The 13677-nt window shown below is 52.5% G+C and overlaps 1 protein-coding gene across 1 annotated transcript; it reads left to right on the top strand.

Moving 5' to 3' along the window:
- Positions 1-2639: 2639 nt before the first annotated feature.
- Positions 2640-11045, top strand: ACER1 (alkaline ceramidase 1; the record flags this gene model as incomplete). Its single annotated transcript, XM_079546935.1, has 6 exons — positions 2640-2732; positions 7684-7798; positions 8115-8253; positions 9479-9616; positions 9976-10113; positions 10877-11045. 6 exons carry the CDS (start codon positions 2640-2642, stop codon positions 11043-11045), a joined length of 792 nt encoding a protein of 263 aa, XP_079403061.1.
- Positions 11046-13677: the final 2632 nt, after the last annotated feature.

Here is a 13677-nt window from a genome sequence, read left to right as displayed (position 1 = left end):
ATGCACAAGCACAGAGATAGGGAGAGGGACTGAAACAGGTATGGGGATGGGGACAGGGAAGGGGACAGGGACAAAGGAAAGGGACAGAGACAGAGACACAGGCAGGAACACCTCAGGTCTTGGTCAGACCCTGCCTGGTGATGCTGAACCTGATGCCTCCCCTTGTCCATCAAGACAAGCTGGTCAAATAATGAGCTTTTATCCTCAAGAAAGCAATGTAGTTCTTCTTCTCCCAACCCTACATGAAGGAAAACGGTGTTGGTCTTTGGGAAAGGTACAAACACTGCCAGTTTTCATGATGCCCTGAATGGGATTGAGGAGGAAAATGTTTGCAAAGCAGTCACACAGAGGTGTCCCATCCAGCCAATTCTTTCACTAAATAACAAAATGTACAGCTAGAAGAAGTGTGGTTTATCTTTGGTAATACGTGGCAGCCATTGGGGGAAAGTTGAAAAGTGGCTTGAATTTAATCTCTGGAAATGAATGCAGTTTACTGCATGGGTTTTTTTGGGGGCAGTGAAAATAGTTATACTGTTTATTAAGCAGCAATCCAAAGGAGGCTGTGCAGATCTGTTCCTCCCTTAGGAAAACCAGGGCTGGGAGCACAGTGTGTGCGCCTGCGCAGGTAACCCGCCTAGGGGCAGGAGGATGATTTCAGGCTGCATTTCTACCTGCTCTTCCAACCCTTCCAGCTCACGCTTCCCTGCCCTCCCTCTCTGCCCCTGCCCATTTGGGAGCACAGATATAAACCCTCCAGCCAATATGTTTCCTATGGGGGACAGTGAGCTTTGCCTGGAGGGTGCTCATGGCTCTCACCTCATCCCAAAGCTGTCCTTAAAGACGGAGCGAGGCAGTTCACTGCCTGCAACCACAGAAGCTCCAGAAGCTGGGCAAGTTGTTCTCCTGACAATTCACCTCTCCCACAGGTAAGTACTGCTGGGATGAGCAGCAAGTACTGCTTTTCTATTCCTTTCTGCTTCTCCTGTGCATGTCTCCAGCATCCCCTCGCCTCTTCTTGACTCAGCGAGGAGATGGCATTTACCCTCCTGGATCTGCTTCTTTGCTCACTTGGAGATGGGTTTTACCCTCCTGGGTCTACTTCTTCTCCTATGCAACCACTTGTGTTGCTGTAAGCACGTTATGCACAACACCAGGGAGCAGCATCTCATCCCTGTGGTGCACATGAGCCCATGGAAACCCAACATTGCAGAGCCAGGGCACAGCCCAACCCACCTGCATCTCCTTTCTGCTGCTTTTATTGATGCACTCTCACCTGCTTGGGGGGAATCAGCCTGGATTAAAGAAAGGATGTCATTAATTTGTAATTGGAAGGGAGCAGTGGAGGTTTATCCACAAGTCAGTTTGCCTGATAGAGGCAGGGGGCTGCAGACAAGCTTGTGGCCATGTTGCATTTGCAGGCTTTCTGCCTTTGAACTTCTTGGGAAGAGAGGCAGAGGAAACTGATTGCTTCTCAGCCTTGCACACCTACGGCCACTGCTGAGCTCAGCGGCGTTCCTCAGCTGCTGTAAGCAGCTTGTCCATAATAACACAACTAACCAAGGAGCGATTGTAAGATAAACTTCCCTTCCTTGTGCTAGACCCAAAGCTGAGAGGGATTTAAAGGGAACGCTGCTTTCCACTCATTTCTTCCTGTGCCTTGGGCATGCTCAGTGCCAAAGAGCCACAGCAGCCCCAGGAGCTCCAGCGTCCCCAGCACTCAGCCCCGGGGTCTGAATGGTGTTCCCAAACCTCCAGGTTTGGCACCCGTCTCTGTCAGCCTCCAGAATAGCTCCAAAGCCTCAAGGATTTGTGAACAAGGAACTTGATGGGAACATTGATTTTTTCCAAAGGCTGAGAAATGATGTGCAGACGGTGGGTAGGAAAGTCTTCAGCACGGGGAAAAGAAATGAAGAGGAAAGGTTGGATTTTGGTTAGAATCCTGCTCGGAAATGCAATTCCTCCTCCATCAGAGGCCAGGCTGAGGATAAGAGGCGTGAAGCTTGGATGGCTTTCACTGGGCTGATTGCTTTCAAAGTGGAATCACTGCCGGCAAAGGGACACAATCCCAGGCCTTTGCTCCATGCCTCAGGATTCTAGGAACATCTCAAGTCTGAACTGGTGCTTGCACTGAGCTCCAGCCCTGGGGTGAATGCTGCAAAACGATGAGAAAGGACGGAGCCAATGAGCAATAAACCCTGCAGATCTCCACTCCCAAAAGGTAGCGCACAGCCCATGAGGTGTGGGGAAGTCCTCTTGGCAGCAAGATCTGAGTCATAAAGAAAGTGAAGCAAAGGCAGAAGGCAGGGTGACAAGGGCAGGGCTGGGACATGGAGCAGCAGTGACCCCCGAAGAGGGATGTTAGTGCTATGGATGTGGCGACGGTGACCATTCCAAGCTCAGAGCTCAAGGATATTTCCTAGGTGGTTTGTGACTTCTGATTGCGGGGAGAGAGCAGGAAATGTCTGCAATGCAATGCGTGCTGGGAAGAGGATGAATCTTTCATAGCAGGGTAAGGATGCTGTGCAACATGAGCGCGTGCAGGTGTGCAAGGGGCCGGTGGGCAGCACACTTCCCATTCCGTTTGTGCACACAGGTGCATGACTAACCCACTCCTCTCCTTCTGCCCAGGCAACCCAACGATGCCGAGTATATTCTCCTACCAGAGCTCTGAAATTGACTGGTGTGAAAACAATTTTGTGCACTCGCCGATCATCGCAGAGTACTACAACACGGTGAGTGTGGGGCATCCCGAGGGCAGAGCTGCCTTTGGGATACGGGATGGGATGGGTCAGCCACATTTGCTCTCCTGCTCTGAGCTTCCTGCTGTTAGAGGGTGTTTAATTGGGGAGCTGTATGTAAATCCTGGGGGTTTGCTGCCCACAAGCAGAGCTGGGGTCTGGGATTCTCTGGGCACACATGGGGCTGAGTTCCCACTGAGCAAAGTCTGGCAGTGCTCCTTAGCCCAGATTGGTGAGATCCTGTTATACCAGTCCTGCAGCTTGCCTGCCAACTGGGGTAAGTCCCACACAGGGCTCGTATATTCCAGCTAAATGTACAGGAGTGGCAGAATGAGAGACAGTGCTTGCATGAACCGCGTCGGGCAGGTTGGGAATCTGGAACTCTGGGCAGAGGAAAGCTGATGTGGGAGTTTCACCTCCTGTGATCCCCTTTGTAATCAGGCTCCTTTCAGCACCAGTCCCACATGCACTGACATCCATCTGCAGGCACCTGCTGTCTGCGAGTGCGTCCCTCTGCCTCCATGCAATTAGTGCTGGCAGAGGCATGAGACAATTTACAGCCTTCCAAAGGCCTTGTTTACAACCTTCAGCAGTTACCTTTGAACACTGGAAGTTCTTGTTTCTCGTGGAAATGTCGCTTCCTTTTTTTTTTTTTTCTTTTTTAAAAAGCATTTCCTGTTTCTAATAAATGACCTCTAATAACTATAATACCCTCTCCAGTCACACAGTTCCAATTGACCTGACAGGGTCGTGCAGGAGGGATGCACGGTCTGTGTGCAGTCCCTTCTCTTTCAGGCACTGAAATAAGGACCTGCTGGTCCTGCTGCCCCCCAGTACTCAGCTCCTGGTCTGGTGTCTGCTGCCCCTGATGGATGAGTACAGGGTGCAGAGCAAAGGGGTGCAGAAGTCGCTGATGCTCCCAGCAGCATTCTGAATGTTGCTGGAGGTGCCAAATGCCTCTGAGTTTGAGAACCTCACTGGCAAGAGTGGAGAGGGGCTTAATTCCAAACAGATCAGAAAGTCTGAAATTTGGACTTTTAAAATCAGAATTAATACTGGAAGAAACATTTGCCCAAGCTCTGAGGTCAGCACTCAGGTAGCATTTTCCCAACGTGTCTTTGGAGCTGAGACCACATTTTTACAAGGACTGTGATTTATACCCCCTGTTGGAGTGGCTCAGGATCACACCAAGAGGTACCTCAGGAGCTCAGTCCCATGTCTGAGCTCCCAGTGGCACACTGCCAGACCCCAGCTGCTATGGTCAGGTGCACAACCGTCCTCCTAACGTCCCAAAGTCCTCTGAACCCCATAAAACATTAACTCTTAGATCTCTGCCTTTACAGCAGAGGAAACCACTCCTGCAGTTTCTGGCTTGGGATATAATTCTTGTTTAGGGAATGGCCAAGATCAAGACTTGCCTTGCTGCCTGCAGCAGGACTGCTGTGTGGACTTCTCTCCAAAAACATAAGAGGTAGAAGAGCAAACCCTGAGGAACCATTGCTGTCTGAGCAACTGACTACAGTCCCCAGAGCTGCACTGTGCTCAGAGCAGGGAATCCAAAGCCAGCAGGAGCATCACCTCCATGGCATCGCCCTCGGTCCATGCAGGCTGGCTCTCGGCCCTGCAGCACTGGGAAACACTCTGCTCAGAGCACCATCCTAGGTGTGATTCCAGAGTCCTGTGTCTCCCTCTCTTCTCCATTCCTTTGTTCCCCACGTTCAAATCTTCAGATCGCTTCCTCCCTGCTCAGGCTTTATGGACCTTGTCTCACTGCCCTGCCTGGAGACAATTATATCAGTATTGACTTCAGCACCGCTTTGTCAGAGTTTTAGACTAGCTGGGAACCCAGCCAGCTCCTACCCAATGCTCCTAAAGCAGCAGGGCTTCCTAATGGAGCATCCTTTCTGCATCTTCTTCCCAACACTGCCCATGGCTCCAGCTGGAAGCTCTGTGTCAGCAGCAACATACTGCTGAGCATCGCTCTGCAGCAGCCGCTCTCACTCTCATCCCTGCCTGGGTTGGATGCTTTTTATTAGGAATAAGCACCAGGGGTATGAGCAGAGAATGTAAACAATATCGTAAAGTCCCTAATAATTAATACATCGTGGCTCATGATTGCACTGCAATTCAGTGACAAAGCTCTAACTATTTATAGCGAGACTCGGTGACCCAGAAATTTATTGTCTTCTGGCTGTTTGCAGTTGAACAGTGTGGTGCTACATGAGGGTCATCAGTCAAGGACCTGTCATTCTACTCCCCTTTTTTTTCCCTTCCTGCAATAACCAATGAGGATGCTGGTAATGACATCCAGATCCTCAGCACTCTCTGGCTAAGCACCAGGAGCTCTCACACTGTCAGATAACCACAGCTCCATTGATAAGCCTGGAGATAAGCCTGGCTGCAGGTGTAAATCACCCACATATGCCAGATACTCATGCTGGAGCTCAGCAGCCCCATGGCAGTGGGGACACCTCACACTCTCCTCACCCTGCAATTTGTGTGCAGCCACGCTGCTGCTTGCTGCCCCAAACACGGTGTGACACCACGATGCAGGACAGGCAGCCACAGCTTCTGACTGTTAGGAATTTGCTCTGCAAGTCCAGAGAGCCTTGGAGATACTTGCTTCCGTCTTAGGCTCTGCAGGCTCTCCTGTCAGTGAAAGCCAGGTCTTTGGTCTTCAAGGGAGTGAGTGCACTGCAGCAACACTTTGAGAAATCTCCTTCCACTGCAGAAAATCATACAATCAGAATTCCAGAGTGGTTGGGATGGAAGGCCCTTAAAGGTCATTCTGTCCAGCCTAGGCCACAGGCAGGGCCTTCTCACATCAGATCCATTCAGCCTGGCCCTGAGCACCTCCAGGGATGGGGCACCCCTACCTGCTCTGTGGCAGCACGCACTTGGGTTGCCTCTGTCTCATTTCTGTGCTCACAGAGCACAACCAGCACCTGCTGTCCCAGTCCATCCCAGGAAGCCATTCTCACTCTGCTGGGCATGGAGAAGCGGATGGCCCTCTGCAGGGCTTTCCTTTCCTTTTAGGCTGCACAGTGTACATTGCACAAGCCCTGGGGCCTTTCCCGTGATCCTGCTAATGCAGCAGGATTACAGGCATGTCACTGTTCCCAGCCTCACTTTTCTCCTAGAAAAACAAGCAGGGCTGGGACCTGACAGGTGTTGAAGACCCCCAGTTGTGGGTCCCTCACGGCTCTGCCCCAAGCTCTGAGCCTGGCTGCTCTGCAGGGAATCACTGCAATCTGCTGGCACGGTTCTCCTGATCATCCCTCCCTGCTGATATCTGATCTTGCACTTCTCAGGCTGAATTAATGAAGTGATAATGTTGCTATCATGTAATTAATGGTGCTGTTGCAATGCCCACTGCAGCAGGGATCCGGACCTCCCTGTGTGCAATCTCAGACTCCGGCGTTTCCTCACTTGGACACACATGCTGGCACTTGCATACTGCTGTGTCTTCTGCAAGCATTTGCTCTCCTTGTGATCCCTGCCTGTTTTCCAAAACCCTCTTGAACCATTTCACAGGAAAAGAAATGCTTACAACGCAGTTGGTTACTTCAACACATAGTTTGGTTTCGTGATCATTTCCAAACTGTCTGACCTCAAGCGTGCATTGGAACCAGCACTTCCCTTCTCATTTTGGAACAGAGACAGGCCTGGATTTGGCTGTAAGCACACACAGAGAACCTATACATTTGCCCTAAGAATTGCTGTTTGTAGGCACATGGACTTGTTTCATGAAAACCACAGTGAAATTCAAGATTGATCTCTGTTTGTCGAAGGGAATTGAGGCCTTACATTAAACGTGAAGGGTTCTTCCCTCTGCAAGGTGAGGGGATGTGCTTCAGGTCTATGACAACATCCCTGGGATTTGCAGCCCTCTTCCCCTAAACTCACATCCCTCTGTGCCATTGCAGTGTACCTGGTGCTCAGCGGGGATGCAGAGGGATGAGCCTGCAGCTTTGGGGTGACACTCCAGGCTGGGCTCTGGGACAGTGTCTGGCTGGAATATGAAAGGAGAATTGTCAGGGCGAGATAAAAGCTGTGCTGGTGGCTGGCCAAATAACAGCATGGCAGATGGCTGTGCTTGGCTCTTCCAAACCCACTGCACTGCCTGGCAGGTGGAACATTCCACCAGATCCTAACCTTTCGTGCGCAAGAGAGATTTTCCTTAGGGACACTGAGCTTCCTGGTGATACTCCATTTATTGTGTTTGCACACCAGGTGACAATGCCTCACTTGCAGAGGTGAGGGCTGCTTCAAACTCTCTTCCTCCCTTGCTGCAGGGTGGAAAGGGCCCAATCCAGCAGTCAGGTGCAGGCTCAGAGCACTCCCTGCTCCTTCTCAGCTCCTGTGTTCTGCCCATCAGCATCTGCTGCTTCTTGAAATGCTGGCACTGTCACCAGGATGAATCCCCATGCATTTTCCTCCACCCCAGCTGCACCAAAGCCTGGCAATGCAGCAACTGTGCAGAGCTGGAAAACAGGGATGAATTATTTTGCTATGCATTCATTCACAAAGCATGTTCAGATAACTTTTATGACTTCATTTAATTACTGGCATCCAGCCTACCTCCCTCCCTAGGGCAGGTGGCTTTGCATGTGACACCACAGGATGCCACCTCAGTCCAGCCCCACCTATGGGTGTCCTGCAGGTCCTGCTGCTGTCCATTGCACCTGGTTCACAGAAGCATACCCTGAGCTTGCTGTCCTCACAGAGAGCATAGCCCTGCTGCTATCACATAAGAGCCATCCTTCCAGCCCCAGCCTCACACCTCAAGAAACGCCTCTGCCCTTCTCCAGTGCCAAGGGCATTGCCTCCACACAGTGCTTTTCTCCAGAGATCAGTATGCTCTCCACATGGGGACATACTGAGACATAAGGTAAGATGGGACCTCCCCAAGATCATGCAGCAAACTGTGTCTCTTGTTTTGCAGGTCAGCAATGTATGCTTCTTCATCCTTTCGGCTGCCCTGCTCCACCTGAACCGGCAGTACTGCCAGCAGCGCACCGTGCCCATGTACTTCATCTCTGGCCTTCTCCTCTGCGTAGGTGGGTGCCAATTTCTTGAGATCAGGCTGCAGAGCATTCATTCACGCTACCTTTAGCTTTGGAGATGGGTTTGTAGTGGCCAAAGCAAGGAGCAAGCTGGGGTGAGGAACTGGACAGACATATACGTGTGAAGCTGCAGCTCGTGGCTCCTGCTGGCTCTGGGTACAGAGCTTCATGCCCTGTAAAGCCATGGGTCTGCCATTCCTGCCCTTCAGGAATGGTGTTTCTCTAAGAAATGTCTTAAGTACTTCCCAGTCCAGATAGGCTTCTCCTGAGACAGAGCTGCACTGATACAAGCTGTCCTCACTCCCTGCAGGTATCTTCTCCATGTACTTCCACATGACCCTGAGTTACGTGGGACAACTCTTGGATGAGCTCTCCATCCTCTGGACGCTGGCTGTGGCATATTCGTTTTGGTACCCAAGGGCTCACTTCCCCAGGTGCATCAAAAGCAGGTATGGCTCAGTGGCAAATGAGTTTCCAGGCTGCAAGGGATGGGAAATTGCTGTTGATATGTGACCCTAAAAGCCAGCTCTCAGCATTTTGCTCTTTGGCCAGACCCTACACTACTCACTTCTGGATCCTTACAGAGGGGCACAAAGCCCCTGGAAAGGGCTGTTCAGAGCTCCTGTTGCCTGGAGCTACCTGCCCTCACAAAGCTGTACAGGAAGCTTTGTACAAAGGATCGCAAAAAGAAGAGATTTGGGCAAGTTTATTTTCTAGGTGTGATTGGATGGGGACAGCTGTGTTAGGAACATGGGGACTGCTCCAGTTTGTGCACATCTTTGAAGGGACTGGAAGTCCTCCAGCCTTTAAGGGAAGCAGAGAACCATCTGGGGCAGTGCAGGACTTGGGCACTTCACACATACTAGGAAATTACATGTTCCTGAGCACTGACATTGAATTACCCATGCTGTCAAACTCTGGTAGCATCCCCTGCCATTATCAAAGGGGATGAGGTTTTCCATAGGCCAAAAAAGTCCAAGATAACATCCCGTGTTGCAAAGGGTGTTTGCAGAAGGGCTGGATGCAGAAGGGCTGGGTTGCAGCAGGATGGATGGAGAGATTGAGATCAGCAACAGGAGCTCAGCAGAGTTTTGTTAAGAGGATGCTCCCGTCCTGGCAGGCTTGCTGAGCCCTCCGATACAGCCCTTAACAGAGCTCGCTCCCATCCCGCTCCTCCCATGCCACGGAGGAGGTCACCGGGAGTTCACTGTGGAGACGTGGCTGGGGGAGGCAGCGAGAGGGGAAGGGACTTGGGAAGGGATTTGCATGTGAAAGGCCTCTCCGAGCCCTATTGTTGCTCAGTCAGCCCGAATCCGCGCTGCTGAAGGCCCTGCCCCCGCTGCTGGGACAGCAGCTCTGCAGCCCTTCCCTCTGCACATCTCCATGCCCGGCTCTGGCATCGCCGTGGCGGTGCACGAGTCATCCTCGGCTCTGTCCTGGACCGACCAGGGGATTTAGCAAAGCAATTTCTCGGGCAGTTCTTGAGAAACATAAAATATATCCCGGCTTTCCTGCCAGGACTTCTGCAGAGCCTGAGGACAGTTATATGCAAACAGGTTGGAGGTGCTGGAGGGTGGCTTCCTTTCTCAGGCAACAGCCAGCACCATCCTTTACCTGCTGCACTGCGAACCCTGGAAGCACTGATACTCACTCGCAATTCTGTCGTCCCCTTAGGAAGCAATTCTACTGGTTGGGTGGTGTCACCACCGTGATCACCACCTTGATGTCCTTCATCAAACCATCCATCAATGCCTATGCGCTCAACTGCATCGCCTTCCACCTGCTGTACCTGACCTGGCGCGAGCTGAAAAAGTAAGGAGGAGGTTGAGAAGTTCATCTCTGCCATCTCTGCAGCTCTTTCTCCTTTGTGCGGGATTTGGGAACCAGTGTGGGGTTGAGGGGAACCCACTGGGATCCGGGGAGAAAGACGAAGGTGTGTTAGCATCTTGTAGCATCACTCTCACCCACTGAAGGTCAGAAATTCCTTTTGCAGAGCCACACTTTTCCAGTTCTTGTGGTCTGATGAATATTCTTGAGCAGAAACCCACCAGGTTTTGCCCTGTTGCATTAGCACATGCAAACAGGAACCTGCTGGCCCTTTTTCAAACTCACATTCCTTCCATCCTTCCAACACAGTTCCCATCTCCCTCTCTCCTCACTGTATTTTCCAGGTGCAATGACCAACGTGTTCATCGGATGGCCAAAGCCATGGTGGTGTGGTGGGTGCTGGCCATCACCAGCTGGTTAAGTGACAGGTGGCTTTGCTGGCTCTGCCAGGCGATCAACTTCCCTTATTTCCACAGCTTCTGGTAAGTCTCCAGCGGAGAGGGAGGAAGCCTGGCTTAAATGTTTCAGAGCTGAAGGGCCACAGAGGAGGAGGAGGGAGGGCAGGAGGGATGTGGTACTCAAACAGGGAGCAGCTGCATCTGTGCCTCCCCCTCTCCCACTTTGCTCTGTCACTGTTGGTGCTGCTCCTCATCCTGGCCCCAGCCCAAGGACTCGTCCTAATCGCTGCTTAATATCCCTTACCTCCTCCACACCAACAAATGTGAAATTGTTCTAAAACCACTCCAGGTAAGCCACTTCCTTTCAAGGCACTACATCTGCTTCCAGGAAGCCATACAAAGTGCAATGCCCTTTATTTTAACAACCAAATTGAAAGACGGTGATTTGCTTTAGGAAGACATTTCAGTCCCTCGCCAAACATTGTTGTAAGTGCCATACAATGTGCGCTTTCAGATTCATCCTCCCAAGTAACTGGGATGACCAATTCAGATACCCAGACCTTCTGTGCTATGCCAGGCAAAGTGAACTGGGTGGTTTGGAGTTTAAGTCTCCTGTGTCACCCCAACTGCCCCAAACCCAGCTCTCAGAGCTCTTCTGGGATTTCTCTGTAGGCACAAACCCTGCAGGACCCATAGATCTTGTGTACATTGCAGGGTTGTAACATCTGACATTTGCCTGCCATTGCCATGCCCTCAGTGTGACAACTTCAACCACACGCAGTCACAAGGTGCAGGAGGGCTGTTAGTGTTACTCCTCTCCCACACATCTGTTTTGCTTCCTTGACAGGCACGTGCTGATAGCTGTGTCCCTCCTCTACTGCTTCCCACTGGTCATGTACTTTGACGTCACCTACGAGATGCCAGCATTCAAGCCAAAACTGGGATATTGGCCCAGTGACTCCTGGCCCATCGTGGTGCCTTACATTGCCTTGGAGGAGCCTCACAAGCAGTGCTAGAGCCAGCTGCGTCCTTCGGGCATGGGGTGTGATGCACACATGTGCATCTGCACGGGGAGCACCTCAGCTGTGTGCCTGCTCCCTGGACAAGGGCGATGTGGCTGGCGGATGGGGCAGGGAGCAGCTGAGGCCCCGTGGTGCTGGGCGTGAAGGAGGGTGGGAGCCCACAGACTTAGGAGACTGCCCAGGCCAACGCTGGGGAGATGAAGGTCTCCTCCTCCAGCTGATGCTCACTGAGAAGGGGACAGTGCTACTTCTGTGTCCTCTGCATTACTCAGGCTGTGGCACCTTTCGCTGACAAGGGCACAGCTGGAAAGACAGAAGCCAAGCTGGTGACAGATGGGTTTGTTGGGGCTGCTCTAATTATTATTATTAATTTTATTTATTTATGTATATGATCTTGCTCAGGAGAATTGTGCATTAAAGCTATGGACACTTACTTGCTCTTTTCTTTCCCCTGAGTGCACTGTATCCCCCATTATCTGTCAGCCACCCAGGGTGGCCAAAGTTCTTTATGGCCTGGGGAGAGAAATCCTCCTAGCTGACAGCCCAAGAGAAGTTCTGTTCTACCTCTTCTCAGTCCCTGTGGCCCTTATCCCTCTCCAGTTCTGTTGGTTCCCAGTGTGTAACTTGTAGAGTCACCTGGAGCACTGAAAGTGCCGGCTGATGGCAGAGCTGGAACATGAGATAAACATGTCAGAATCTTTGCAAGGACAAAGCAGGAGATGTGAAGCTCCAGAGAACGGCACTGCTGTGAGAGATGCTCTCCAGGTTCTCTCCATAGCACAACAGTGAAGAAGCTGCTTCTGCTGTGGATGTGCTCTGAGCCCTGCTGCATCACAGTGACGTGGAACCTGGGGCCTGGCACAGCCACTGGTAGGACAAGAGGTAATGGCCTTAAACTGCACCAGGGGAGGTTGGGGTTGTCTATTAGGAGCAATTTGTTCCGAGAAAAAGTGGTCAGACATTGGAACAGGCAGCCCAGGGAAGTGGTTGGGTCACTGTCCCTGGAGGTGTTTGAGAGCTGTGGACAGGTGGCAGGAAGGATATGGTTAGTGGGCATGGTGGGATGGTTGGGGTTGGATTGGGTGATCTTGGAGGTCTTTTCCAACCTGAGTGATTCTATGATTCTCTGGGGGCACCAAGAGCAGAGCAGCTGGAGTTGGTTCCCTGAAGTACAGCCTCAGCAAGGTGATGTCCCTCCAGGGAACCACAGGGGTTTGGGGACACTGTCAGTAAAGCAAACAGCAGAAGCCCTTTGGGGCTCATCCTGAGCAAGAAGTCAGCACACAGCTCCACCACCGTCGTGTTGTGGGTCCTCTGCAATGGTCCCCGGAGCCACTAGATGGCAAGTTTGGCTCATGAACCCTGGGCAATATTTCACCTGCATCACGTCTGGGCTGAACCCCCAAGCCTGGTCCATGTCCCCCAGCACTGCACAAGGCCAGCTCCGTGCCAGCACAGCCACCATGCACAGCACAAGATGGGGACACCAGTGGCTTTTGTCTCTCTTCACCCATCTCTTCCATCCTCTTTGTCTCTCCGCATGCCATCACTCCTGCCTCTCCCCGTCACCTCGTTTCGCTCCCCCTCCTCATTTCTCTCCCCCTCTCCCCCACCCCTATCCCCAGCCCATCACATTCTTCTGCAGCCTATTAATAACTTCTGGGCAATTGCACCGGGTCCCTGCTGGGCCCGGCCCCTCGCCCGCCGCTGCCCCGCGCAGCCACTGAGCGCGACGGCAGCAAGTTCAAAAGTGCAGAGGGGCTTTCACAGCCCCGCTCCCCGTCAGGGGGTGGAGGAGGCTGCTGGCAAAGAAAGGCCGCGTTGCCAGGGAGCCTGGCACAGGAAAAGGGGGTCACCGTCACCTCCGAGGGGACCGAGGGAGATGGACGCGAGCCAGCAGCCTTTTGGGATGGGGATGCTAGGAGCCACGCAGGGACGGAGGCTGTGATATGGAAGAGGGCGAATGGACCGCCGCGGGTCTGAGAGATGATGAGGAGAAATCCCACAGCAAAATCCCCCGTGCTCTATGGTAATAAGGGAGGTGTCCCAGGCGCCTGGAGAACAATGTTGCTGCAGTTGAGTGACTGTAACAGGCCCTGATGACAGCCGGGGCCGCGTTAAAAATGCCTATTCAAGCAGATCAAGACATTGAGAGGCCTCGTGGGGATCTGAAACCCTCAGGGATTTCTGGATGAAGCCAGAAGCTGAATCCCCAGCCCTGGGAACCTGAGGGGGGGGGGAGTGAGAGGGAGGGGGGAAAGAGAGAGAAAAGAAAAGAAACCCACAAAGCAGCTTTAAAAGGAGTGCAGTGCCTGAGGCAGGGCCCCCTGTGCCGAGCGGGGCCGCAGTCTGAGAGCCAAGCAGCCCTGATACTGGGATGTGACTGCGGTGCTGCACCCCAAAGCTGTGCAGGGTTCCCCAAAGCACCTCCAAAAGGTCCCCAGGCTGCTGAGGACATCCCATCCCTCCCACCAGGGAGCCACGTGTCCCGCAGGCAGGGTGCAGCCAGCGCAGAGCACCTCATCAAAACGAGTTGCTGCGTTTCTGCTGCGAGCAAAACAGGGACCAGGAGGAACAAGCAGCACAATGCAGGGGTGCAAAGGTAACAGCAGTCCTTCCTCTGCCC

The sequence above is a fragment of the Tetrao urogallus genome (assembly GCF_951394365.1).
Source record: "Tetrao urogallus genome assembly, chromosome: 25".
Lineage (NCBI taxonomy): Eukaryota > Metazoa > Chordata > Aves > Galliformes > Phasianidae > Tetrao > Tetrao urogallus.
The sequence above is the reverse complement of the archived record's forward strand: the minus strand, read 5'-3'. Positions and strand labels throughout refer to the sequence as shown.